This window comes from Neltuma alba, unplaced genomic scaffold, assembly GCF_004799145.2.
Source record: "Neltuma alba isolate B1F8T4 unplaced genomic scaffold, ASM479914v2 tig00011241_pilon, whole genome shotgun sequence".
Classification (NCBI taxonomy): domain Eukaryota; kingdom Viridiplantae; phylum Streptophyta; class Magnoliopsida; order Fabales; family Fabaceae; genus Neltuma; species Neltuma alba.
The window spans coordinates 121462-147372 of NW_021635959.1; the positions used below are offsets into that span (position 1 = coordinate 121462).

General features: G+C 37.7%; 5 protein-coding genes across 8 annotated transcripts; 2 read left to right on the top strand and 3 right to left on the bottom strand.

The window, feature by feature from the left end:
- Positions 1 to 2174: 2174 nt before the first annotated feature.
- Positions 2175 to 4058, bottom strand: LOC114762739 (transcription factor RAX2-like). Its single transcript, XM_028952305.1, has 3 exons — positions 3845 to 4058; positions 3611 to 3740; positions 2175 to 3177 (listed from the first exon to the last, which is right to left on the bottom strand). Exons 1-3 carry the CDS (start codon positions 3978 to 3980, stop codon positions 2466 to 2468), a joined length of 978 nt encoding a protein of 325 aa, XP_028808138.1. The 5' UTR covers positions 3981 to 4058; the 3' UTR covers positions 2175 to 2465.
- A 7481-nt stretch (positions 4059 to 11539) lies between these two features.
- Positions 11540 to 14336, top strand: LOC114762738 (alpha-L-fucosidase 1). 3 transcript variants are annotated; one of them, XM_028952301.1, is made up of 3 exons: positions 11540 to 12355; positions 12963 to 13199; positions 13448 to 14336. In XM_028952301.1, exons 1-3 carry the CDS (start codon positions 11736 to 11738, stop codon positions 14208 to 14210), a joined length of 1620 nt encoding a protein of 539 aa, XP_028808134.1. In that variant the 5' UTR covers positions 11540 to 11735; the 3' UTR covers positions 14211 to 14336. The 3 variants fall into 3 exon arrangements, with proteins under 3 accessions (XP_028808134.1, XP_028808135.1, XP_028808137.1); XM_028952302.1 differs by having other exon boundaries at positions 13110 to 13199; XM_028952304.1 differs by lacking the exon at positions 12963 to 13199.
- An 82-nt stretch (positions 14337 to 14418) lies between these two features.
- Positions 14419 to 18404, bottom strand: LOC114762740 (protein N-lysine methyltransferase METTL21A). 2 transcript variants are annotated; one of them, XM_028952306.1, is made up of 10 exons: positions 18299 to 18404; positions 17534 to 17638; positions 17263 to 17329; positions 16919 to 16984; positions 16265 to 16358; positions 16007 to 16117; positions 15702 to 15802; positions 15317 to 15391; positions 15125 to 15217; positions 14419 to 14978 (listed from the first exon to the last, which is right to left on the bottom strand). In XM_028952306.1, exons 2-10 carry the CDS (start codon positions 17545 to 17547, stop codon positions 14691 to 14693), a joined length of 909 nt encoding a protein of 302 aa, XP_028808139.1. In that variant the 5' UTR covers positions 17548 to 17638; positions 18299 to 18404; the 3' UTR covers positions 14419 to 14690. The 2 variants fall into 2 exon arrangements, with proteins under 2 accessions (XP_028808139.1, XP_028808140.1); XM_028952307.1 differs by lacking the exon at positions 18299 to 18404 and adding an exon at positions 18109 to 18252.
- Positions 18405 to 19133: 729 nt separating this feature from the next.
- Positions 19134 to 20355, top strand: LOC114762770 (uncharacterized). The gene is made up of 3 exons (XM_028952347.1): positions 19134 to 19446; positions 19600 to 19720; positions 20088 to 20355. Exons 1-3 carry the CDS (start codon positions 19231 to 19233, stop codon positions 20246 to 20248), a joined length of 498 nt encoding a protein of 165 aa, XP_028808180.1. The 5' UTR covers positions 19134 to 19230; the 3' UTR covers positions 20249 to 20355.
- A 541-nt stretch (positions 20356 to 20896) lies between these two features.
- On the bottom strand, positions 20897 to 24491 carry LOC114762769 (serine carboxypeptidase-like 48). Its single transcript, XM_028952346.1, has 9 exons — positions 24128 to 24491; positions 23295 to 23463; positions 22873 to 22992; positions 22420 to 22563; positions 22173 to 22323; positions 21963 to 22051; positions 21579 to 21837; positions 21347 to 21480; positions 20897 to 21168 (listed from the first exon to the last, which is right to left on the bottom strand). The coding sequence occupies exons 1-9, from the start codon at positions 24469 to 24471 to the stop codon at positions 21049 to 21051; spliced, it is 1530 nt and encodes a 509-aa protein (XP_028808179.1). The 5' UTR covers positions 24472 to 24491; the 3' UTR covers positions 20897 to 21048.
- Positions 24492 to 25911: the final 1420 nt, after the last annotated feature.

The following is a 25911-nucleotide window of genomic DNA, read 5'->3' on the forward strand; positions in this document are numbered from 1 at the left end:
TTAAGAAAATGTGACAGTACAGCATAGGATTTAACGCAGCTGGCAGCCTATAAATAGTTTTCTTTTTCCGCCAGAATGGTAATCTAAATAGTTTTATTAAGAATGGCGGGGGGATTTTGCACAGGTAGCTAATTAGTTAACACGTTATTCAACCCCGCATAGCTTGCTATTCTTGTTCACCAAATAAAAGCTAATGTATTCTCAGCCTCGTGCTTTCTTTTCAACTTCTTGCAAGACTTTCTTTGAAAATTAACTAAAGTTCATTTAATTAATACCCCAAATATATACATATAAAAGGTGAATCAAATTTAAAAGGATTTGATATCCCTTAAATAGGTTATTTACGTATGAATTTGAGAAATCATGTCAGGAAACCTTCTCTCATTTACATCTTGACGTGGTCTGAATCTTGATCATTTGATCGATGATGATAAATATATATCAAATGGCTGTAAAAAGAGTTCATTCACATCCACTAAGATGATTGGGAAAAACGCTACACAGGTTTTTTTTTTTTTTTGGTGTATTGTACGTGAGGAATAAGCTTCACAATTCACGACTGAAAAGCATCCCTGGTTATAAATTTTACATTATATATATAAGGATTAATATAAATTTTGATCCCTCAATTTTACTCTTATTTTGATTTTGGTCTTTCAAGTTTTGAATTATAGATTTTGGTCTCTTAAATTTTTTGTATCAAAAATATTGGTCTTTAGAATCTAATAAAAACTTTAACCATTTTACTACTTGAATGATCAAAACTCATGATTTGAAATTTAAGAGACTAAAAGTAAAATGAGGACAAACTTGAAGGACCAAAAATTATATTAACCCTATACATGAAATTACTTCAATGATTCATGTGGTTTTCACAATAGACAAAAATATTAATAACGACTAATCAAGAATTACAATGATTAGACGAGTCCCATTTATATTTCAGCATGCTTACATTAAATTATACATTTTTGCCGTCTGTCAAGGGAGGTTACCAGGTTGTGGCGCTATATTTGAATTAGGGTTCACGATTTTTAGTTACTTAAATGATGATCGATCAAAATTTCATTAATCTGGAATAAGAGGCCTCTTTGTTGAATATGCTCCCGGTAATATACATATTAATTATTGTTCGTTGAACTGATAACACCGTGTGTTTGACAAAGAATGATGAATGAGAAAGGAGTCGATAGAATTTGCTTTCTGAGTTGTATTGATTCTAAGAAAATTTCCCGGAGTTCACATATGATAATTTAAATTATATGGCGGGAACATTTCCTGCAGCCTTGAGCCTATGTAAATGGAAAGAAAAATGACACTTCGAATCTGGTAGGAAGAATAATGAGAGTTAATTAATTAAGAACTCTGACTGGGAAGTAACTAAATCTCAGTTCAAAATAAAATATAGTTGAAAATTATGAGAGCTCAAATGAAAATAGTTAATAATATTAACTGTCTTGATTCTTTTTTGTTTTTTTAAATAACACTATCGCTAAAGTCGCAAAGTGTTATTTTCCCCCCGCATGAAATTCCACACAAGACTCCAAAATTTTGCCAGCCACTTCATCGCTTTCTGTTTATCTAGGTTTATGTTGAAATTTGTGGCAAACAAGCTCTTGATGACTGAGTCACACAGTTCACATAAGATTCTTCCGTAAGGTCCTGGATTCGTTTTTCTGGTTCTTTTTGTATAAAAGTACCCATCGATGAAAGGGGAAAAGAGACATGCTGGGGGAAAATTAAATTACTTTATTTTCTCTAATAATAAAAGGAAGGTTTAATATATATATATATACGTGCTCATTTAGAAATTTAATTTTACGATAACTAACATTAAAGATATAATTGGTGATAACGTCTTTTCACTGTATATAATCATCTCATTGCAGTAATAGAACACACTTGCCAGACGTCAGTATTAGCATAATATTTGAATAATTATGAACTATAATTGATAAGAAAAATCATAACGTATTGTACCATTACGCTAACTTGTTTATTTAACGTGCGCAACTAAATAAAGTAAGGCACTACAGATATATGCTAAAATAATGTACGGGGCGGGGAAGGAGAGCAGGCTAATCGGCTTTGTTTCTTTCTTCGCCTTTCTTTTGCAGTTCGTACCACTAAAGATGTTAATAAAGAGAAAGGAGAAAAGTTACTCAATTGTATAGTTTTCAGAACGTAATTTGTGCTTGGGGTTTGCGCAAAAGAGGATAGTTACAAAAATCTAACATCATTGTCATGGTCACAGATTCGAGAGGGATATACACAACAATAAAAAAGGGAAGGGTATTACCATGTACTGTCACAATAATAAGATATGTTTGATTTCATCAATACACACACTTTCACACAGAACCCCAGAAACTCAAAGTCTTTTCTGAAATCTCTCCTCCCTTACCCCATCATATCTTTCTGATTTTACTACTTCCAGTCACTCATCAGTTGCGCTCAGAGACTCATCAGTAGTAGCAGTACATCATCCCCTTCTCCTCTCTCTTGTTTTCCTCAATGTTATTATATATCCCGTTATTACCACTGATCATCTGCTTTATCTCCTCAATTCCATAATCCATTAATGGGGTTTGCCCAAAGTACCCACTTGGCTTCTCTGTCCACTGGTTAATACTACTTTCACCTCCGGGCATGAACTTACTGCTCAACTGATCAAACCCACAGCCATTGGACATGTAATTGTGATGGAATTGAAAACCCATTTCTTCCGGTTTGGCGTCCCCTCGGCCATGGCTGATTTGACTGCAGCTTCCATCCGATGAGGTGCTGCAACTTCCTTCACTTCCAAACATGTAGTAATACTGCATCGGACCACCAGCCAAGGAGGCCTCTTGGTTTTGAAAATAAGGAAAATTGGTGGCTGTTGATGATGTTGAATTGTTATAAGTTGAAGGCACAAGAGAAGTGGACTCGAGGCCGTTGAAGGATATAGTTGATGATGGGCTAGGGTAGTAAGAGCTTAAGTCTCTGTATGATGATTGCCAAGTAAATGGTGGGTTTTGATCATGATGAGAGGATTGAAATAATGCTGGAGGCTTCCTGATCTGATGATTGGATGGAGGAAGCAAACCCATGAGCTTCTTCTTGAGCTTGGTGTTCCAGTAGTTCTTAATATCATTGTCTGTCCTGCCTGGCAACTGAGCTGCTATAATTGACCACCTGCAATTTAAATTATTATTTATTCAAGTTAATAACTTTCCAGAAAAGAACGAAGCCTGTTATGTTTACACCGTCTAAGCTTGAAGTTTAGAACTTTAATTAAACCCCAGCTTATGCAAGGGGATGCTGGTGTGCTAAATCTATCTAACTTGACGTGCATGCGGAAGAACTGTCCAATATATATCGGCAGGTTCTAGATAGCTATAAGGTTTCAGAATGAGGGGGGGAAACCTAGTTTATTACCGGCGTGTCTTTTCTTTTCTTTTTACCCTTTTAAGATGGATTTTATCACCATTTCACCAGCGCATGCAATTGATATAACTGAACGCACAAGGGAAAAATAATTCTCCGTGAGGTTGTTACCCAGAGAGCAAAAAACAAAGTTCGCAGATTCATACGAGTCTACTGAATAAAAATGGCAAAGTGCTAGTACCTGCTTCCGATATTAGCGTAGAGGGTGCATATTATTCTGTCTTCCTCATCGGAGAATTCTCCGTGCTTAATGTTGGGCCTCAGATAGTTGAGCCACCTCAATCTGCAACTTTTCCCACACCTTTTTAGACCTGAAAAGATCGAACACCAAAGTTAGGAGATCTCAGTGGGAGAGAAATAGAGATATTTAATTAATAAGAAAAGGCGAGAGCTTTATTTATATTTGCGTCTTTACCTGCTTTCTGAGGAAGAGCGATCCAATTGCCTCCTGTTCCGTTCTTCTCTATGTACTCCTTCAGCTTGGTGTCTTCTTCTGGTGACCATGGCCCCTTCTTCACATTTGCTTTGTCACAGCAAGGAGCTCTCCCCATCTCTCCTCCTCGTCCTCGTCTTCTGGTTCTTCTCTTCTTCTTCTTCTTCCGTTCTCTTCTCTCTCTCTCTCTCTCTCCCCCCGGCTCTCTCTCTCTCTTTCTATGATAACTTGATGTTCCGAAGCCTCGCTTTTCTAAATGAACTTTGGCGGATAGAGAGATTGTACCTTATAACAAGAGACCTGAGTTTTGGACAGTTTGAAAAAATATTTTATAATAGATGGATAGAGAGAGGCGTGCCCAAGTCAAATGAAAGCAATGGCTGGGCAAATTAATTTCAACTCTTATGGCTGTTCAGTTTGATTAGAGACAAAACTTTATATACTCACACATATAAATTTTTTGAATAAAGTTTCTAATCAAAATATATAATAAATAATTTTTATTGCAGTATATTATGATTAAGTATTTTGAAAAAATATTTAAAATATTTAAAAGAAAATATTTGATTAGAAATCTGTATCTGACTCGCTAGCTCTTTGATTAATTGGATGGAGGCAGCTAATTAAATTAATAGAACATCAAAATGTTCAACGCTGGCGCCCCATGAGAAAATTCACACCCTTCCTTCTCTCAAAAGAATCCAAAGTTTGTCATACATACTCAGAGAAAAACATAACAGGGAAATTGAATTGATAGCTACAGCTACCAGAATATGGTGACACTTTCCAAGCACAAGGCCCAAATGATGACCTAGTTTTCTTCTGCTTAGTGGCGTTCCCTTCATATTTTATTTATTTTTCTAGAATAATGCATTGACACCCTGCTAAAAAGTAACACAGCCATATATAATATATGTAGTTAAGGGAAACAGAACAAGACAAACGCAAGAGACTTTAAAGGTACGCGTAATTATACTGTAAAGTAGCCTTACACATTACTAGCTAGCTAATTAACTCCATATAATGATAATGCAAAGTTATTGAGAAAAACCGTTCTATCATGAGTCTGAAACGCAATGATTTTGAAAAAAGCAAATAATTCATCTGGGCAATTAATTATTAGACTATTCATGAATTGTTGTGGAGGCATAGTTATTTGGAAAGCACAGTAGAAAAGGAAGTAGAGTAAGCACTGTGCATGTTCTAGAGAAGGTAAGTGATGAGAATGATCATAAAGGTAGGTATATATTTGGATGGAATCAGATTCTGTGGTGGCTTTGGATTGAATATATATTTCATCTGATCAGGTGGTGGGGATTGACTAATCAATGCTGTGATGGCTTGTGCACATCATCGTTTGAGTAATGACAGATCGATGAGGGAGAGGAGATGAGAACCAGAAACATTGTGAAAATTTGGCAGAACAGTTCTCATAGATTTGGGCTGCCTCATTATGACGTTCCTTCTTGGGAGAACCTCTTGTTTGCATAGGAATAGAGACCTAAGCACTTTCTGCAACACCCTCCCATGTAGCTACTTCGGTTTCGTAGGCCATGAGATGACGAACCATTGAACTAAACCTCACCCCGTTCTATTATTATATATTCATGTATTTTTCACTCCCCCCCCCCCGGGGGGGGGGATCATATTATAATTATTTCTTTTAGAGCCTCCGTTAAAATTTTGTTGGCTGGACCATCGCTATGCCAGAGACAGGGAGGGGAGGGCGGGGGGGAGAGAGTAAAGGCTGAATAATTCTGTGGGGCATGAGGTGTCTAACTTAGATCTATGGCTGAAGTTCTCAAAATTTGCTCATAATCCATACACGCATATATATAGGTGAATTATTAGCTTCATAATCTTTTTTTTTTTGTAAGTGGATTTGCAGTTGGCAGGATCAGTGCTTAATTATTGCAAATATAACCAATCATTAAGAGTATTCTTATTTTAAAATAATAGTGTAGATGTATCCCCCGGCGGTACAGATTGGTGAAGTCAAGATCACACATGTTTATCGCCATCAATTAAATGGATTAGAATATAGAAGAGTGAGTTCCGTATACTCCTTCTCAACTGAATAAACTGTGATTTTCAAATAATCATAACTCATAATTAAGATTTGGATATTTTCAACCATCTAACATCATTATATAAGTGTGTATATATATAAGGAAATTGCTCCAACATAATCAATTACAAAGAGACAAGAATAAAAACCTCTTGTATTGTATCTATTATTTTTATCGCTTGTTCAACATCATATAACACGCGAGATAATTGAAATTCGGGACGATTTGTATAATATATAAACAATACGAACTAAATATTATTATATTTTCTCAGCTGGACAAAACTCAACAAGTGTAATAACAAGCGTGATGAATTTATATGAAATGGGATTAACTAGTAAAGATATGAATGAAATGATTGATATGTAAAAAATCAGACTACTGGATACTGTGATGGTCTTGTTTATATATTTAATTTAACTTAATGAACTTTCTTCATTAGTTGTGTCATTGCTAACGTGATCCTACATGCATAGTGCTGCCAACCACCTCTATACTGGGGCGTGCAGCTCTGTCTGAATCCTAACTTTAAAATTCCATGATAAATATTATAGACTTAATAAATACGCGATGCATATACATATTAAATTTTATCCAAATATCCAATCCCATAATATTAATTAATTCCTCGTGTGGAAACATTCTTCTTTTATTATGCTTCCCCGCTTTGTCTGTTGGACCCGCGGCGAAGTACTTCTCCAGTGACCCAGTGTAAGGTTGTATTTCCCAGGATATAATGCCAGTACGCATCAACCTTTGATCTTTCAGACATTGCATTTTTCTGATTCATCAAGTTTTATGTGGCAATCGCAGGGCCGTTCATGCATGTACGATAGCTAATTTTATCAGGGTTATTACATGGGGGGTGGGTGTCGAAACTCGAAAGGTATATAATCTATCCAGGATTTTTTTTCCTTTTTTTTTTAATAAAAAAAGAGGTTTGCTTTGGGAATATTTTTTGAACAGTTTTCTTTGTGAATCTATAATTTTATATTTATATGTAATCTCATGCCAGGATTTTGAAGTCCTCAAGCAATTGGCCCAAAGTAAGGTCGGTACAGTTAAAATTGTATATGCGTTTCCCGCATGTTTCACCTTTTATGTCTTGTTTCACTCAGAGATAATGAAAGGCAGACAGGAAGATCATTGTTGCTAAAAGGAGAATATATATAATGGTCGCATAAAGTGAACTTTAATTTATTTAGATTAAAGCAACGAACATAATCAACATTAGGAGGCAGGTTCTCGGAAGATGGAGATGTACGCTTTGCGCTTTGCATTTAATCCATCTATTCGTGTTAGCCATATAATACCTGCATATTTGTTTGCACTTTGCTATATATCACTGTGCATAGTGCTTGCTTACAGTGACATTTCCTGCTTGTTGACCACTATCTCTAATAATTATAAGGCAATGATTATCTCAAATTGAAACTTTTCGCCCTCTGCGTATAACCTTACCCGCACGATTAAACATAAAGTCACTCCATATCTTTGTGACCACTCCTAGCTCTCGTCGACTCTTCATTCTTATTTATATATTTTGTCCTTTCTTTTGCACTAGTTTTTTCAGAATATATTGCTCTTAGAATCAGCCTAGCTAGAGGTAAACTTGATTCCGCATCCAGCTGGTGAGAACTTGCGCCAACAACTGGGTTGGCGGACAGAGAAGTTGTCCTTTTTTCTTTCAGTTTCTCTCTGTCTAATGTATATATATCGGACTGAAATTTGCTTCTGCTTTTTCCCTCGACAATGTTACAAAAGAAAGATGACCAGATAATAATAAATACCCATGACACTCTATAGGTATGCGTCTACCAGGTTTAGGGTCTATATATCTGTATTGGACTAAATCTCTTGCTTGTGTACTCAAAATTTCAGTCCTTTGATAGAATGTGATGCTGTATAAAGTTGTGACAAGTAGCAGCATCAATCTGGTAGCAGGTTATGGAGCAGCGATATATATAATATTTATATTATGTATTAAATTTACATGCCCTCGGTTAATGCCGAAATTGTGATTACATATTAACTAGTAATTGTTTTTTACGACCAAGTGGGTTATTCCTATTATGTAGCTAGCCATTAGCGACCAAGAAATATTAATTAATGGGTAATTGGCTATGTACAATTAATCATAGACTTGAATAGTGCATGCATGTGCATTTAATGATGTGAATGACCAGTTCAGATACTATTGCCAATTAGTTTAATTTGCATCTTAATCAACATACACAGACAGATGAGAATGGACCCCAAATCAAATGTTTGTATCCACCGAGATATGCTGCAAAATAATAAAGAAAAGTATCTAACAGAGCACTGATTTGGCATTTATATATAACAAAAAGAAAAAGTGAGAGCTATTCTTCGTAGAGTTCTAACTCGAAGTTTTTGTCAAGCAAGCAAGTTGATCTCTGTCTTCCGTCCTTTTCCACCCCCTTGGGGAATCTTGGACTTGAAAAACACTATGGGTCTTCGTCATCCAATTCAAATATTAGACACAAATTCTTGAAATTATTACTAATAAATCGTTCCATCGTATTCACGCAAACCAGTTAATCAATTAAGTAATGAAAAGCTCAAGTGTCATAGTCATCCACATTGACTCTCGAACAGCAAACCATCGTCTCACTTTCTCAACGGTTGGCAAACTAAGCTGGACATTTTCGTAGGCTTTGATCGTTTTCCCATTATTGCAATATTAAAACTGATGAGCAGTATCATGGTCGCTTAATTTTCCCCTAGCTTGTCTCATATATTTGCATATGTGCCCTTCTTTTCTCACTTGTTTCGATCAAACTTAATCCGTAACACGGAAGACACTGGAAATTATGTCGGTTTCGTACGTATGTATAACGTATGATGAAGCTCATCATTTGGGTTGAACTTGAAGAACTTGGAAGGAGGAACCCGGTTATAGAGGGAAAGACACAGGTTGTTGGAGAGACGCGTGTAAGCAGATTTTGTGATGAAAAACAATCGTATCTGGAAATTCTGAGGTGGCATTTTGACAAAAGACAACGTTGTGGGGAAAGTTCAGATGAGATGCAAATTGCTCTTGAAACTACCCAATGTTTAGTGGGAAGATGCACATAATCCTCAGTGTGAGCGCGCGTTCACACAACTTTTAAATATAGTCTAAACAAGAGAACATCATCTATTAGAGTGCTTTTTTTTTTCCTTCATCTTCGAAAGTTTGTTCTCACATAGGAAACACGCAATAAGGATTAGTAAAAATTTAGTGGGACATAGAAAGGATGGTGGCGTTTGACAAAAGATGATGGAAAGACGGAAACTTTGTACTTCAAAAGATGGTATTTAATCAGTGGGAAGATGCACATAATAATAACCGTGTGTTCAAACGACTTTTAATGAGCAGTCTAAACAAAAGATAATGGCGAAAGGAAATAAACGCATTTGCTTTAATGCTTTTTCCACAGCAGAAGTCTGATCTCGCGTAAGAAACACGCATTACGTATTACAATCACAGATTTATAAGTTTTTTTCTTTTTGGGTAGAAGATTTAGAAATAATTTGAATTTTGAAGACCAATGTAACTTTGGAAACCAATCTTTAAAAGTCCTGGGGGCAAATACATCAAAATATACAATTTATATTACTTAGAAATTACGAGTACAATTAAGGAAGATTTTATACGGTTGAAGGAAATAACATGTAGACTCTTAGCAACTAAAAGTAGTATAACTTCTTCTTTTTTTGGGAAGAAAATATTTTGGAAACTAGAGGAGCTTTTCACCAAAAGGTTAAAAAGGGGTAGCAAGGAAGGGTCTGAACGTGAAAAATGAGACCATAGGGTAAGGTATGGGAATAAAAGACAAGGGAATGGCTTTTTTTTTTTTTTTGGAAAAAAAAAAAGAGGAAAAGGAAAAGGAGCATAGGGAGATGGGATGGTAAGAGAAGAAAGGAAAATTTCAAAAAAGTCAAAGAAGAAGCAAGTGAGATTCGCTGGCAGAGGAAGGTGACGTCATAAGTTACGCCCTGTGTCTGCCACGGAGGAGGTACTCGTCTTCCACGCCACATGTCTCACTTCCCTCCCCATCCCGCTTCCACAGCTGGTCTCTCTCTCTCTCTCTCTACCCCTAATTTAATTTGATGTTTTTTTTCTTACTTTAAAGAAATGTTAAAAGCTTGGTATCTGATTTGTTCAGGGAATTAAATGTTGGGAGTTAATAAATAATAGGCCGCACGTGCATGCACTGTAGAAGTCTCCCACCGTAAATAACAGCCACACCAAAGTACGTGTCTGGTCAGAAGTAGAAGCAAGCATAGATGAACATTGTGATGGGGCTTCTGGTTTGATTTGTTGGAGGGCATAATATATATAAACAGATCAGAGGTGGATGTGTTTGCTCTGTTTTGGGTAGTTGAGGTGAGAGGGCTTGGGGGGGGGGTGTTGATGGATGAGATGTGAGAAGAGTGAGAATGGAAAATGGACCAATCAATCAGTCACCTCAAAGTGTGGGTTTTCCTACTCCTTACCTTCACTAACGTTGTTTCTCGATATTATTCATCTGCTACCTTCTGAGTTCAACATAATTAAAGGTAAAACCCACAGCTTTGCTTGCCATACCAAACAACTTCCATTTAATCTGTTTGATGAGAGGTTGGTGAAGATTGGTTTTGCCTACTTTTGAATTTCATGCCTTCTTCCATTTGTTGCCTGCTTCCTCTTCACTATCAAACAAACACAGCATTCCTTCTCTGCACCCACTCTTTAGTACCGTCACACTAACACTGAGGTAACCTCCTCTCATCTTTTGCTAGGTGTCATCTCCACATTGTACCTCCTGTCATTTAAAAATGTTAACAACAATACATTTTTAACATGATGTCTTCTTCTACTAAACATAACTGAACTAAATTAATCATGACGTTTCGGCCAAAGAAAAACTTCAACCTTAGCTGACTTCTTTTTTTTTGGCCCAGAGTATCCTCCCATTCAAACAGTAGGAGACAAACCTCTTGGAGTACTGTCAAGTGCCATAACAAGGATCTCTCTCAACATTGGTTTTTTTCATACACCGCCCTAAAGATCAAATTCAAAATATAATGTTTAAGGTATCCAAAGTCTTTCTACTTGGACCAACACTTGTTGGTCCTAGCTGGCTTTAGTTTCAATATCATCGTTAACTAACTGTTAGCCAGCCCAGACGACTTGATCGACTCCGCAACTATAGTGTTCGCGTGGCGGGAAGCAGGCCTTATAAACAGTACTATTTTGAGCTAAAGCCCAAGCCATGTGTTCAACCATTGGGTCTATTTTCATTGTTTGAGTCCAATTGAAGCCCACATTGTGGCCCTAAATTTGCATCATAGAGCTAAAGCCCAAGCCATGTGTTCAGCCATTGGGTCTATTTTCATTGTTTGAGTCCAATTGAAGCCCACATTGTGGCCCTAAATTTGCATCATAGTCCAACGTGGCATTGCAACTCAGTCATTGGTTCTGGTTCTGGATCTGGATCGTCCCAACGTGGGCAATTCTTTCCAGTGAAATGACGCTCCAACGACCTTTTGCCTTTGACAAGTAGTTCTATGTAACTCATAGAGTTATGAGTTTGAATTCGCCGTTAGATCTTATTAGCGAATGATATGCAAATGTTCTGTAAGCCTTCTGTGAGTCTGCTGGTGATTCTCCTCCGCCACCCAATTTACCTAAAAAAACTTGTTGGGAAAAAAAAAAAAAAGACGACCTTATGCCTTGGTCAATGGCCCCCATCTAATCCAACGCCATCTCACTTCCTAGTTCATATACGACTTTCGAGCTCCATTTCACTTCAACAATGAAGAAGAAGGCGAGGACATTCTCTTGCACTGGCCACCATCCTCAGGTCAACATCTCAGATTGCTTGCTTCCAATTTTTCAAATCCCCGCCATAATACTCCTCCTTGCTATCTGTTTCGTCCCTTCATCTTCTTCTTCGACGTCGAATCGCAAGCCCGCTCCTCCTCCTCTTCCCATTTTGCCTATCCCCAATGCGTTCCAGCTCCAATGGCAGCTGGGCGAGATGGCCCTCTTCCTCCACTTTGGAATGAACACCTTCACTGACTCGGAATGGGGTACCGGTCGGGTCAACCCCTCCGTCTTCAACCCATCCAAGCTCAATGCTACTCAGTGGGTTCGAGTCGCCAAGGAATACGGATTTTCGCGAATACTTTTAACTGCGAAACACCATGACGGTTTCTGCTTGTGGCCCTCTGACTATACTGATTACTCTGTGCGGGCGAGCAAGTGGAGGAACGGGACCGGCGATGTCGTCGCCGAGTTGGCTGCCGCTGCCATGGACGCTGGCATTGGTCTTGGGCTTTACCTTTCGCCCTGGGATCGGCACGAGCCATGTTACGGGAAGACTCTGGAGTATAACGAGCATTACCTGGCGCAAATGACTGAGCTACTCACTAGGTAATTCGGTTCGAGCTTCGTTTTCGAGTTCATTCTAGTAAATTGCCCCGATTCTCGGATTCGATTTATGAGTATTGTGTTGTCTATTGGTGATTGTGGTTGTTTCTTTTATGTTGATATGTGATCCATGGTGTGCTAGTTTTGCTTTCAGTGCTAACAAAATTAGGAACACCAAGTCCGTCTAGAAGTCACCACCGTATAAATACATCAATACCTCGGACTCATTTCAATTGATACAATGTCTTTATCTTTTCATTCCTCAGTAGTTCCCGCAGGTTTTTTAATTAGGTTCTTGTTCTCCTTGTATCTGGTGATTTTATGACTTTGCAGTGGCTTTTGCCATGGTAGAATTCATATTTCATTTCATATTACGCCCCTATGAAACGACCTTTACTTTGTATTACTGGCTATTGCTTGTAAACTGCATATGACTATACGGATTATGAATTTGAGTTGTGCTTGTGTCTTAGCGTAGGTGAAATCTTATATTCGGTTCAACCTGACTAGGATTTTGATTGCCCCTCCTGAATAGTCTTTGACAATCTCCTACTCTCGTGCGTTACATTTTTTGACAAATAATTCAAATATCCAGTCCGTTTTAAACCAGGTACGGAGAGATTAAGAATGTATTTTTGGATGGTGCAAAAGGGAAAGGAGAGAAGGACATGAAATATTTATTTGAAGGTTGGTTTTCTCTGATTCATCAGCTCCAACCGGGGGCTTTGATTTTTTCTGATGCTGGTCCGGACACCAGGTGGATTGGTGATGAAGCCGGTGTTGCTGGGTCCACTTGTTGGTCTATATTCAACAAGAGTGCGATTGAAATTGGTGATTATAAACCCCAGTGAGTGCTCTTTCGCTCAACATTCCTAAATATAATTGTCTCTTCTTTACAATGGGGTATATATTTTTCTCATTTAGTTCTCCTTCTCCATTTAAATGATATGGTCATCACTTATCACTGAGCAACATAAAGTTGCCTGGTGCATGGTCGCGCCCTCTTTGTCTTCACTGAAGAGCGACAAGATGGATAGTTTTTTCGGTCAACAATAAAGATGGAGATTTAACGATTATGATTTTCACATTTAACAGATACTCTGGCAGAGGAGATCCATTTGGTCATGATTGGGTGCCTGCTGAGTGTGATGTTTCTATCAGACATGGTTGGTTTTGGCATGCTTCTGAAGTTCCAAAATCTGCAAGGACTCTACTTGACATATACTACAAATCAGTTGGTCGAAACTGTCATCTATTACTCAATTTACCCCCTAACTCTTCAGGCCTTATTTCAGATGAGGACATACAAGTGCTTCAAGAGTTCAGTGACATCCGCAGCTCCATATTTTCCCATAATTTGGCTCTGAATGCTCTTCTTCGTGCTAGCAGCACCCGAGGAGGGACTCAAGATTTTCGTTTCAGTCCTTACAATGTTCTTGAAGAAGGCATACAAACGTACTGGGCCCCTGGGGTGAATCAATCGACTTGGGTACTGTATATAGATCTTCAAAGGTTAGTATCATTCAACGTTGTGAAATTACAAGAGCCTATTCAAATGGGACAACGGGTGATTGAGTTTCACCTGGAGACGCTTGATAAAGGGGTATGGAAGAGAGTTGCAAACGGAACCACTATTGGATATCAGAGGCTGTTGCGATTTCCAGAACTAAAATCTCAGCGCTTGAAGCTTCAGATAGACAAGTCTCGTGCAGAACCATTGATTGCATATTTTGGAATTTACATGGATCGAGTATCCATATCAAGCGACATGTCTGACGGAAATTTAGTAGCCCGTTTCAATGGCAGCCAAGTTGTTCGCAGTGCCACACAAAACTATTCCCAAGTTGCAGCAACGTAGAGCTTATCCCATTTCTTTCTGTGGTTGTAATTTGTAAACATCGCACATGAAAAATATGAATTCAATTTTGCTTCTTGCACAAATCCTTAATTATGGAGAAGATAGAAGAGCATGATCTTAAAACCATGTCAACTCTCCGTCTCCTAGCTGTTTTTCTTTTTTCCGACGGGCGGATAATATACCTGGGTAACTATTTCCCAATACTTGATTTTTCTTAGGAAAAAATACTAGCGTAATCCTTATAAAGGACGAATATTTAACACTAATCTGTGCTTCATGGAACATAATTCACTCATGCATTCTCACGTCAAGTAGAAAGTTAATTTGACAAGTGCAAGGTGCTTTGGCACGGTTCAAATTTACGCAAATGCTTTCTAGTTCTGGCATGTTGAATTTTGCAGCTCCACAGAAAACAAAAATTCGGGCTCATGCGATACAAATTTGTCATTAATAATAAAACTGAGCAGACGACTCTTAGAATCATGTTATGTTTACGTCTCGCAACATCCTTGCAGCCATCGAGCCATATCTCCTGACTTCCCAGTCACTGAGTTTTGTGTTCGGGGGGATTGTCTCAACTTTTTCTCCTGCAATATCAGACCCTTTTTCTTCGGCAACATTTTCCTCATTAGTTTTGTCTTCCCCACTAGTTTCAACGCCATCAACTTTCTCGGCAGTGGTGAGAGCAGAGTTTTCTAGGCGCTCTACTGCAGGTTTTGATCCCATGATGAAGAGCTGAATACTAGGATGTTGGAACGTTTCATCCATCTGAACATATTGAACTCTTTAGTGCCACTCCAAACATTTCATTAAGGTTGAACTCACCCTATATCCATTTATCAATGCATCTGAATGCGTGGCCGCACACAGACAGTTGCACATCATTAAACTGTACAACCGAATAAATAAAATACCTTGGACTTTGGAACAGTCTTGACATCAAAGGTTTTTTTCCACATCTGAAGCATCTGCTCGTGGACAATGGTGGAACGGATCTCATAGCCCAGCTTCATGATTTAAAAAAAAAAAAAATCGCGAGCTAATAAGTGAAGAATGAATTATTCATGTCTCCATGGTGAAATAAACACATGACATCAAAATAATACCAAAACTGTAGTCCTTGGTCCAGATAAAGCAACGATTGTCTGCAGCAGAGGCTCCAACAAATGCTCTACATAAACCTAAAGAGGGTTAAGCTTTTTTTTTTTTTGGGAGGGGGGGTGTTAGAACAACAGAAAGCTAGATGAAACATTGCATGCCAAAAGAGTAAAAATAACAAGTAACAATGCCCATTTTACAGTTCGGTTATGAGACAGGTTACCTACCGAAGGGACCATGAGCCCAAGTACTCACCATAAACCCTTCCTCATCCACATTATATGCTTCAAAGTATATGACATCAACAAAGAATGAATGCTTGTGCAAGCATTATTGAACATGGAAGTGACATTTACTCTGCCTTGCATGCAGAAAGGTGAGGTTAGCACTTACAACGTCAGTACCAATAATGAAGTCAAAGGGAGGATTGACGGCCCTAATTTGATCACTGTCTCCCCACTGTAACTCTGAAACCTTGATTGAACCAAATAAATCTATAAAAGAAGTCTTCGTCAGATGCTACAATTCTAATTTGCAGGATGGTAAATAGGCTAAGACCAAGCACATGCTTGAAAAGCAACCCTTTCCAAAACGAAACACGTTGTACAAGTTCAGAAAGATATTCAACTCCCACTTTTCACAAAGCACACCACATGGCACATGGCAATGTAGATGTCTCAAAAGTTTTCAAAACATACCAGGATTTTGCTGCATAACCCTTGAAATATTTCGCTCGACATTTCTCTGTAGTATTGGCAATACCTCTTTTTGGTCAGTCAATACAACATCACACCCCAGCAAAGCCATGCCTGCAAATGAAGTACGGATCAGACCAGGCATCACCATTCCACCAAAGCAGGGGAGCTAGAACAATTCCAACCAAGGAATACAAGTAGGTAGCCTGAATTAATTCAAGGAACAGATTCTAATTTCTTGACTATAATATTAAAACCCACCAAATCCAGAAACTCCACAACCAGCTCCAAGTTCAATTACACGTTTTCCTTTTAGTTTAGCCGGGGAAAACTTTCCCTTTCTGCAATTTTTTTCCTGAATCAATACAAGATGCAGCCTGGGAGTTAAAATCATTGAAATTCAGAGATATCACTAGATGTTTCAAAATATACAATTTTCGCAGAACCAAATGGCAACATCTAAAGAAATTGAAAATTTTGATCATGCTCTAGCTTGACAGGATCTAACTTCAAATTAGGAAGACATTATTGCTCTAGTCTGACAGCTACGCAGTGTTGGTCTTCTCTCTCTATCTAGTACTTCCTCAGTTCCTCCGAGTCAAAGAGATATAACATATAGCTCCTAAAATCATAGCATCAGAAAAAGAAATTGAAGATGAAAAATGGCAGTGACCGTCATGGAGGTATTTTCCAGCCCTTTAGATATTATTAAGATCCTAGGATATATTCAATCAAGGCTTACATTTATTTCTTTACTTCATCAAAAGAGGCCCAAAAAATACACACTAAGTTTCACCAATGCTTTAGGAATCAGGAGTATGAAGAACGAAGCAACTAAGTTCCAGAAATGTCCAAAAATTAAAGATGCAACAAAAGTTATACGTTCATGGAAAGATAAAAAGGAATTCAACTTACTAGAAACTTGACAAACACAAGTGATGCATCCCATACAGTAGTTCCCAAGTGCTTGGAATTAGGATCCTACCTCAGTCACAACCCATCTACATTGTCAGAGAATTCATGGAAAGAGACACAAGAATATATAGCACCAAAGATCACACACACACACACACACACACACACACACAGAACAACCTTTGATCAAAGCATCATCAAGTTTTATAAACTTCTGTGGATGTTTATGTCTGTTTCACTGAATAAAGTATAAATGCCTCACCTGGCATTAGCCTATTAATCTACGAGCATTTCAAGCTTTAAAAAACTCAGATGCCATAGGCCTTAAACAGCAGAAATTATACCTGAGAAAACTGCAACTCATGGCCCAAAATCTCCAATGGCATTTCGAATGTTGTTGGGGAATTTAATCTGCAATGAAGATAATAGATATTAGGAAAGACAAGTTTAAGAACACAACAAATTCTAGCTAGAACAGGAAGCGGGACAATAATCTTCATAATCCCATAATCATTACAACTCTACGTTTACAAATACAAATTATTGTCTGATAAATAGGAGTAACGTTATCTATCATAATTCGTTTTAATTCATATACCTCGTTACAAAACGTACCTGTCAGGCTCCATAGGGCCACTGTCTGTAAAACAACGATCGTGCAACAAAGGCAATTCTAGAAGCTTAATCACCGAAGTGAGGTCATATTTTGCTCAGAACCGACTGCAAGAAAATAAGCAACATCGATTAGTCAGAACATAAACGCATTCCAAAAAGAGGGGAGGAGGAAACACTATATCTCTGATGGACTTGGGGTCTAGCCCCCAGTAACTTCAAGCGTGAAGATTCTTTCTTTTGATGACCTCAGATCGTTAGTAAAATAGATTCTAAGGTCGTATCCTCACTAAGTAATCCACCGTAATAACATATTCCATGACTCGCGTTTCGAACTATATGCTTAATTTATCAGAATGTTTCGTCCTACACATACGATTCCCTGACGTTAAATCCTAACTTGGTCCATTCCTGAGCACAATCGAAACCAAAGCATTAAAAGTTCACTACTTTTTTTTTCCCGGTCACTACTCATATGTCAAATTGGTATATAATACTCATATATCATTAACAGGCGACAAAATGGGAAAATACATAGAATCAACAGCGAAAACGAAAAGAAGGGAGATTAAATGAACCTTCGTGTTGCCCTAAAGCTTGAACCGCCGATTGACCTTAACGAATAAGCAAATTAGCTGTTTTTTAACTGAAACTGTGCGAAGCTTGAATGTCGTTATGGTTATCTCGGGGCATTAAAAGCAAATATCGATGTAGAAATTCAAATGAACAAGACGGTCAACCCAATCGAGATTGAAGTTTTTCACTTACTAAGGTAGGTTGGATCAGAGTCTCGGAGATGAATACTTTCCCAGTCCTGCCGTCCGATTGCTACAGTTCGCGCGCATTAATCCTTCTTTACCATATGGTATATGCTTCCATCTTCTCCATATCTTTTTTTTGACCAAAAAATCTTCTCCATATCTCATGCACTGAAAAAATGTTTTTACACAATTCAAGATAATTTTTTTTGGCCAGCTACACAATTCAAGATAAATTCCCATCACAAATTTGCCTTAATATAAGATTATTTAAAATAAGTTGATTTAAACACTATTTGCTTCTTTTAAAGTTTATAAATTCATCAATATCCTTTGTGTCCCAACAATAGTCAACACTTTTTCTTAAAATTTTTTAAACTGAAGCAACCGTAATTGAAGAATACAGCCACGAAGAAGTTGAGTTGGATCATGGATGCACCTACTTTCCCACAACCAGAAGTTGAATTTGAATATGTAATTTCACTACAAATTTTTGCTTATTTCAAGTCACATGTTTCATTGTATAAGATATTTTACCAATTTTGAAGATGATAACATTTTTTGTCACAAAAAATATAGATAATCAACGTTTTCAGCTTGATTGTTAAGGAAGGATGATATTTTTATTTAACAAATAAAACGGGTGGAACAAACAATTATATATTATGAATCTAAATTCTTTATTAGCGGCTAATGGGAGGACTAATTGCGTTGATCAAACGGCGTCGTTCCTCCCGTGTGCAGTTTGGCCCGTCGCTCTTGCTAACGGATGAGATCGCTCCTTGCTGGCCCAAACTCGCGCTTTGGAGGCAGCGGGCGCGCGGAGAAAGGAAAGGTCGGAGTCGGAGAGGGGGAGACAGACCAAATGCGAAAGGAGGGAACTTTTGATCGTCCAGAAAGTCGGAGGCATATACAACTCCCAGACAACTGAAAACAAATGCAATGGAAGGTCAAGAATCGACGACGATAATGTGCACAATTCTAGCTATAGACCACACCAATCTCACTTACAAAGCCTGCCATGTTTGTGAAAGGACTCAACTTGACTCCTCCTCTTCTTCTACTAACCTTTCGTCTGTCTGCAAATTCTGCGACTCCAAATCCCTCAACCCTTCCTCCTGCTCATCGGCCTCTTTCAAACGACTATTTCGAGTCCTGGTTCGTTAATTTTCCCTACTGATAAAAACAAAAGGAAGAAAAAAAGCATCGCTGTGGAGTTCTTATTTCGAAATTTCTTTTCTGGTTCATCTGAAAGATGGGGAGTCGCGTTCATCTGATTTAACGTTTTGGGTTTTTGTCTGTGTTTTGCAGATGTCGATTGCAACTGACACCAAGGTTATCACGGTCATTTGCTTCGATAGGGTTGCGAGGGTTCTGTTTGGATGCTCTGCCGATGAATTTTTTGACTTTGCCAAGCTTCACCCATTGTCTGGTAAATTTTTCTACATTTCGATGCTTGTTTTTACTGCTTAATATAGGTAGGAAACAGCAGTCTCTAAGAATCTAGCTCTTGTCCTGCATTTGCCTTTAGATTTGTTTTAGGTCTACTTGGCTGAGCTGCAAATGAACACAAGAAAAATGGAAAACGCCAAAATTTTGAAATGAAGATTACTCCACACTTTCTTGGCAGATTAAAAATGCAGGATCTTGTTTGGAGCAGAAAAACTTTGGGTTGAAAGTGGACAAAGTGTGCTTACTTTTTTGTTTTTGAAAACCTTATATACCTGACACCAAAACTCTGTATCTTTGTTCTTCAGTGTTATCTGCCTTGTCGGAATCACTTCTATTTATTACTGCAGGCCCGATGGTTAATGAAATTCTAGAGGGAGAGATGTTCAGAATGACACTATCAAAGCCAAAAAATGGTAATGCGCGACATTTACGAGTTGTATCAGCTATTCCTTTGAGGACTGGATTTAGGCCGGCAATTGAAGCCTTGAGAGAATACCACCGACGTTGACAAGGTCTCTATTGTCTTAGGGATCTACTTCCATCTAATCTTAGCTTCCCGGTATAGTGGTGTTATTAGATAATTCATACTCGGCTTATGAGATCTTTTCTGTTATACTACCTCCGGTCCTTAATATAAGACCATATTTGACTTTTATTTTGGTCCTAGATATAAGACTTAATTCATTTTGTCTCTCATATTTATTTTTTTTTTTTCAAAGTAGCTCTTCTAACAATGATAGTTCTAGTTAATACATTTGACTAGTAAGGGTATTTTAGGAAAAATAACATATATTTAGGACAAATAACTAACTCAACTTACTTCTTTAATCTTCTTAAATTAGTCAACTGACTCTTATAATTAAAACCGAAGGTAGTAAGTTGAAGAATGGACTCCCGAGTTATCGTTACGTAGATGCTCTGAAAAAACATCTCAAGTTAAAACATAACAGCGACATGACAAATTTTTGAGTCCTTTTTAATTTGGGTTGTGTTGGGTATATAGATTGTTTGTTTTAAACAAAATATAATTGCATGTAAAAGTGCGCGGTGAGTTAATATGCGTGGAAGATTTACAGCATAACCTTCAATACACAGTTCTCTATCCCGGAGATGATATAAGCATAGAGAAGTCAAGAAGAGCGAACTATATCAGAAATTATAAATAAATAAAAAAAGAAGTAAAAAATGAATCTTATTCCCCTCTTAAAATATCAATACACGAAGCCATGTACACATGAAGAAGCCAACAATTTCCATTCAAGAGGAGGATGGTTTTAGCTTTAGTTTAGTTTTTGGGTTTTGAAGCCATCACTTTGGAGAGGCATGATCTCCTCCTGTCGAGATTAGTTTTCCCTGCATCCAGCTTCTCAGCATTTGAAGTGCAGCTTTTGGTTGATCCATTGGGACCATATGCCCTGCCTCATGTACCTGTTTCACGGTACCCAAGTTATGAAAAAGTGAACAACTAATCATTAATGCATTTCTAAAGGGTTTCTGTCAGAATTTTAATAAAATTATACCATGCAAGGAATTTTTTAAAGAGACAACAATCTAGTTTTTGGAAAATATTCCCATGTTATATTTTTATAATTGAATCTCAACAAACCTTGAGGAAAGTGAGAGGTCCGTGGCCTTTGAGCAATCCTGCCTTGGTTCCATCAACTGTGAATGGAATTGTAGGTGATGCCCCGAATTGTTTTTGACCTGACCATTCCATGGCATGAACCCACCTTGAGTTCCCTGTTCATTCAGAAGCACATTACGAAAGTTAACTGATGATAAAATCTGGTGGCTGACACTTGAGGAATATGGGTCCAAGATGATTCCAATGGACTTACCAAGCCAATTACAGATGAGATCATCTTCTCCAGCGTACACAAGCACCTTGATTCCATCCTCAAGAAGGGAAGGAATGCCCACTTCCAGATTTCTCATCCAGTCCTTCAACATAGCATCATACACTGTGCTACTGCATGACACGAAGTCCAAGTCCCCAACTCCTAAAGCACTTCTTACTTCCTTCTTGTTCAAGAATGTCTCCATGTTTGAGAAGTCATAGCACAGATCTCCTTCACATTTCTTCTTAATGTCATAGTACTGCAGTTTGCATATCAGCATGCATTAAAACTCAGTCAATTTGGAATAAGGTATTATCATTCAGAATCAAATCTCAAATAGCCACATGATTAAGTTAAAAGCAGTGTTCTTCGTTGGTTTCTTACATTGATGTTGCCTGAGAGGGACAATATCTCATTGAATATGTTGTTGCAAACAATATATGAGGATACACAGGCTTCTCCACCATCAACGCCTGGAAATCAAACACCAAGTCACCAATCAAGAATAATGTCAATAAACATAAATAATTTATTTCATTTCTTTATTTTTTTTCACCGGAAGATATTTGGGTGAATGAGCAAGGATGTAGATACCGCAAGTTTTTATTGCATGAAGACATGGAGGGAGCAACTTGCTGATATTCTCATAATCAGCCTTGTTAATCAAACCTCTGTCTAACGCATAGTCTGTATAAGCAGGGTATTGCATTTCTGGGTTGGTTAGCCCATTTCCAATGGCAAATCCCTGTTTAAACATCACATCAGATTAGAAAAATCGATACGTTGAAGTTGAAGCAATCAGCATCTAAGACAGATGCTTGTCTGAGAAACAAGGCAAGACCTTAAGGTTTATGTGGAGTCCTTGTTTCTCTTTGTTTCCTTGGTGAACTCTGGAAGCAAGAGCTGGAATGTAATGCCCAGCATATGATTCTCCAGTGATGTAGAAGTCATTCTTAGCAAATTGAGGATGCTCCTTGAAAAATGCCTGCCACGATCGTTGCGTATTTTGAATCTTATTGCAGCATATCATACAATCTTTCTTTTTTTTCATTTATTTATCGCAGTATTTTGGTTTATAGTATTTCGCATACATGACTTCTGTTTTGGACTAAAATTAAATTTTTTGCAATTTCAAAAGTCCCCTATACATTAACTTGAGTCAAGTTAATAAATAAGATCAATAATTCCTCTTTCTCAAGCGAACGAGCTATTACACTAAAGAAAAAGAAAAGAAGAAAGGCATCTCTTGCTTTACGTTTTGATCCGAAGAAAAGGGAGAGGTTATATATATTACCTGCAAAAAGTCGTACAAGTCATTGCTAACACCATCTTCGTCGTGACGAATGTCATTTTCATCAGAAGTATAGCTAAAACCAGTCCCAACGGGTTGGTCAACGTACAAAAGATTTGAGGCCTACGAATTGAGAAAATATCAGTAAATGGGAATTAGAAAATTCAAGTTGGTTCAACAACTTTGATCCTCTTTTGACCTACAATCAATAAATCAATAAATAACAGAAAAGCTTGATTCTCTAGGCTAAGAGATTCCCATAGTGAAATATGAACAGGTATGTATATAGTAACTACCTAATTTTTTTGAGACATGCCTTTATAAAAGAGATCGTGGGCACCGCAAAACAGAGAGAAATTGTCGGAGGTGGTTATAAAGAGTGGGTAATAAAGTCCAGAAAAAAACAAGAAGAAATGATAGGGCACCTTATCCCAGCCATATTCATTCCAAGAAAGAGACAAGTTGTTTGTGATCTGAAAAGGGCCATTCTCGTAAAACATGGCCAGCTCACTGCTACATCCTGGTCCTCCAGTCAACCATATGACCACAGGATCATCCTTACTGCTCCGAGATTCGAAGAATAAGTAAAACATCCTGCAAACACACATAGAATAGATTTGTGAGGCCCCTCAAGCCTTCAATACAATCCTGGACCAAAGTATTTGCCAACAATCATGTACAAAAGGACAAATTTTACGCCTTTGTTCTGCCCCATATGTTATGTACGCACAAAGCCAAATAACTTTCTTGAGCCAATTACGCGGGCAGGATTGATGGCTATAAAATGAAAATCACATGGCCTTGTGAACGCAAGTTGTGATCATAATATGCAAATGGGACTAAAAGTAAAAGTTAAGTGCTTAGCTTTCCAAGATTCCAAGAACATCTACCTGTAAAGAAAAACAGTGGGGTTGCTAGAGTCGTTTCCGCGTTAATAATTATTAAGAGGAAGTATTTTCCTTTCTTTTCGAATATTAATGATCATTTGATATGGATTTGGGTTGTGTATGCATACTTTTGAACAGGATATTATTTGTCTTCACGCCACCTCTGTCAACTTTTCCCACCGAACTTGGAATATCTGGCCACTTTATTGATCAATTTGGATCTAAATGATCGCTTAACATCACAGAAAAGAATTCCAGAACTGTCTACCTAACTTGAACAAACAACTCTGGACTGGGGAGAATAAAACAGAGGAAATGGCAAACCAAATTTTGAACATAAAGACAAAATAAATCAGAGTAAAGTTACGGACCTGGCAGCTTTTGAATGAGGAAGACGATAATACCCTGCATGGTGACCGAGCTCTTCCGCAGAAGGCCCACCAGAAACAGCACCAAGATTAGGAAATGTGAACTTCTTCTCCACAATCTTTCCAGGGGAAAACAGAGGATCGCTAGATCGTGTGTTGACTGATTCTTTTGGGAACAAGTTAAGTTCTCTTATGAGCTTTTCTGCTTGTAGCTTTGGGAGGTAGGCCGTGGAAGATAAACGAAGGTCATTGCTAGTGGCGGTAGGAGAAGTTGCGGAGCAGAATGGTGAAATAATGAAAAGAAGAAACAGAAGAGAAGACAGAGAGGTTAAAGACGACGATTCCATTGTTGGTTTGGTGGTTTGTGAGGAGTGAGGGAATGGCTGTGGAATTTATAGTGCTTGGCCTCAAAGACCGTAAAGTTATTGACGAAAAGGTTGAGTATCAGAGGGTTAACGGTCTCCATCACCGATCACTTTTCTCCTTTGATTATTAATTAATTTTCTTTTCTTTCTACTAATAAAACCTCTCTTTTCTTCTTTTCTGCAAGCTTTTGTTCTTTTTCAAAATCTGGTTTCGCAAAATATTCCCTGGCAACTCAGAAATATTATGTCTTAATCAATCGTTATTTTTAGTCTGCCTTGTATGAGATATTGGTCTTTTTATTTATAATATTGTATTAATTTGAAGTGAGAACAAATTCAACTCCGGTCATGTCTGAACCCTGATGATGTTATGGAAGTATGATATCACGCAATCAGAGAGGAAGAAAGGAAATAAATAATATTATATAACCGAAGACAATTTAAAATACCCAGAACGATATATGAATTAAGAAGCAATGATTGTTTATTTTTATTCTGGTCATAAATTATTGAAATTAAATCATGCAGGCCATTTCTGTACTCAAGAGGTGAGATAGAAGAACTAGTTAACATGACTTGTAAGGATGGTCTTCTTCCCCACACCACATCCTTCAAAGGATCATTTGCTACACTTAACATGTCTTCCAAGGATAATGAAACGATGTAGTGTGGTGAACAATTGAAAAAACAATAATCAAAGGTTGTGCTGTCTGATATTCCTGCTTACTAAAATGAGTCACTGTATGATAGGGCAACATCCTAATTAATGTTTGGATATGCTTTTCACATTATGGCAACCTAAGACCATTTCTCTCCTGTCTGTAATGGACTAATGGTGAAAAAGCCACAATGTGCAACCCAACCTAAACCACGTGTTGCGTGTAAGATGCCACCCTAGTGCCTTGAACACATACACAACCAAATTTGACCAAATCAGAACTAAGAGAAATGAACCTACTTTGCTGCTTGGTCCACACAAACCTTATCAAACTCATTTTTGTTTCATAATAACAATGATTAAGCCTAATCAAATACAAGCACTGGGAGTTTAGTATTCTAGCTGTTATGATTATGAGTGACGTAGAAGATAACCCTTATCGTCGGCATATACTTTGAGACGTCCTTGTGCATCAATGTGCGCCACAAAATAACGTAGTGGTACCTTGCACACAGTATTTTGGTGATCTTCTTATCAAGATAAAAAGATGTCTGCTTCATATGGGATTATTGACGGTTGACATCATCCAACTCAGTTACATATTTTTTTTAGGGTCATTATTTTTTCAAAGAAAAATTAGTTATAATAATATTAATAACAGGGGGGAAAAACCAAGTGTAGTCAAACATGGGATCGTAATCTGTTGCCTCTAATATTCGAATTTATTATATGTTTTGATCCTAAACTTTGCGATACTGGGATGT

Bases quoted from the DNA above. Each gene is read 5' to 3' on its own strand.
- LOC114762740 (XM_028952306.1), bottom strand. The intron at 16,359-16,918 runs GTAAGTTGAATT...GTATTGATTCAG, and splicing joins TTGTGTTTGTCAAGTTTCTA to GAAAAAAATTGCAGAAAGGG. The intron at 16,118-16,264 runs GTGGGTTTTAAT...CTTCATTTGCAG, and splicing joins TTGTGGAGTTTCTGGATTTG to GCATGGCTTTGCTGGGGTGT.
- LOC114762769 (XM_028952346.1), bottom strand. From the start codon at position 24,471: ATGGAATCGTCGTCTTTAACCTCTCTGTCTTCTCTTCTGTTTCTTCTT. The intron at 23,464-24,127 runs GTCCGTAACTTT...GTGTGTTTGCAG, and splicing joins CCTCATTCAAAAGCTGCCAG to GATGTTTTACTTATTCTTCG. The intron at 21,838-21,962 runs GTAAGAAACCAA...TGCAAACTGCAG, and splicing joins CCCTCTCAGGCAACATCAAT to TACTATGACATTAAGAAGAA.
- LOC114762738 (XM_028952301.1), top strand. From the start codon at position 11,736: ATGAAGAAGAAGGCGAGGACATTCTCTTGCACTGGCCACCATCCTCAG. The intron at 12,356-12,962 runs GTAATTCGGTTC...GTTTTAAACCAG, and splicing joins ATGACTGAGCTACTCACTAG to GTACGGAGAGATTAAGAATG. The intron at 13,200-13,447 runs GTGAGTGCTCTT...CACATTTAACAG, and splicing joins ATTGGTGATTATAAACCCCA to ATACTCTGGCAGAGGAGATC.
- LOC114762739 (XM_028952305.1), bottom strand. From the start codon at position 3,980: ATGGGGAGAGCTCCTTGCTGTGACAAAGCAAATGTGAAGAAGGGGCCA. The intron at 3,741-3,844 runs GTAAAGACGCAA...CGATCTTTTCAG, and splicing joins CGCTCTTCCTCAGAAAGCAG to GTCTAAAAAGGTGTGGGAAA. The intron at 3,178-3,610 runs GTACTAGCACTT...TTTAAATTGCAG, and splicing joins TACGCTAATATCGGAAGCAG to GTGGTCAATTATAGCAGCTC.
- LOC114762770 (XM_028952347.1), top strand. From the start codon at position 19,231: ATGGAAGGTCAAGAATCGACGACGATAATGTGCACAATTCTAGCTATA. The intron at 19,447-19,599 runs GTTCGTTAATTT...TGTGTTTTGCAG, and splicing joins AACGACTATTTCGAGTCCTG to ATGTCGATTGCAACTGACAC. The intron at 19,721-20,087 runs GTAAATTTTTCT...TTATTACTGCAG, and splicing joins CAAGCTTCACCCATTGTCTG to GCCCGATGGTTAATGAAATT.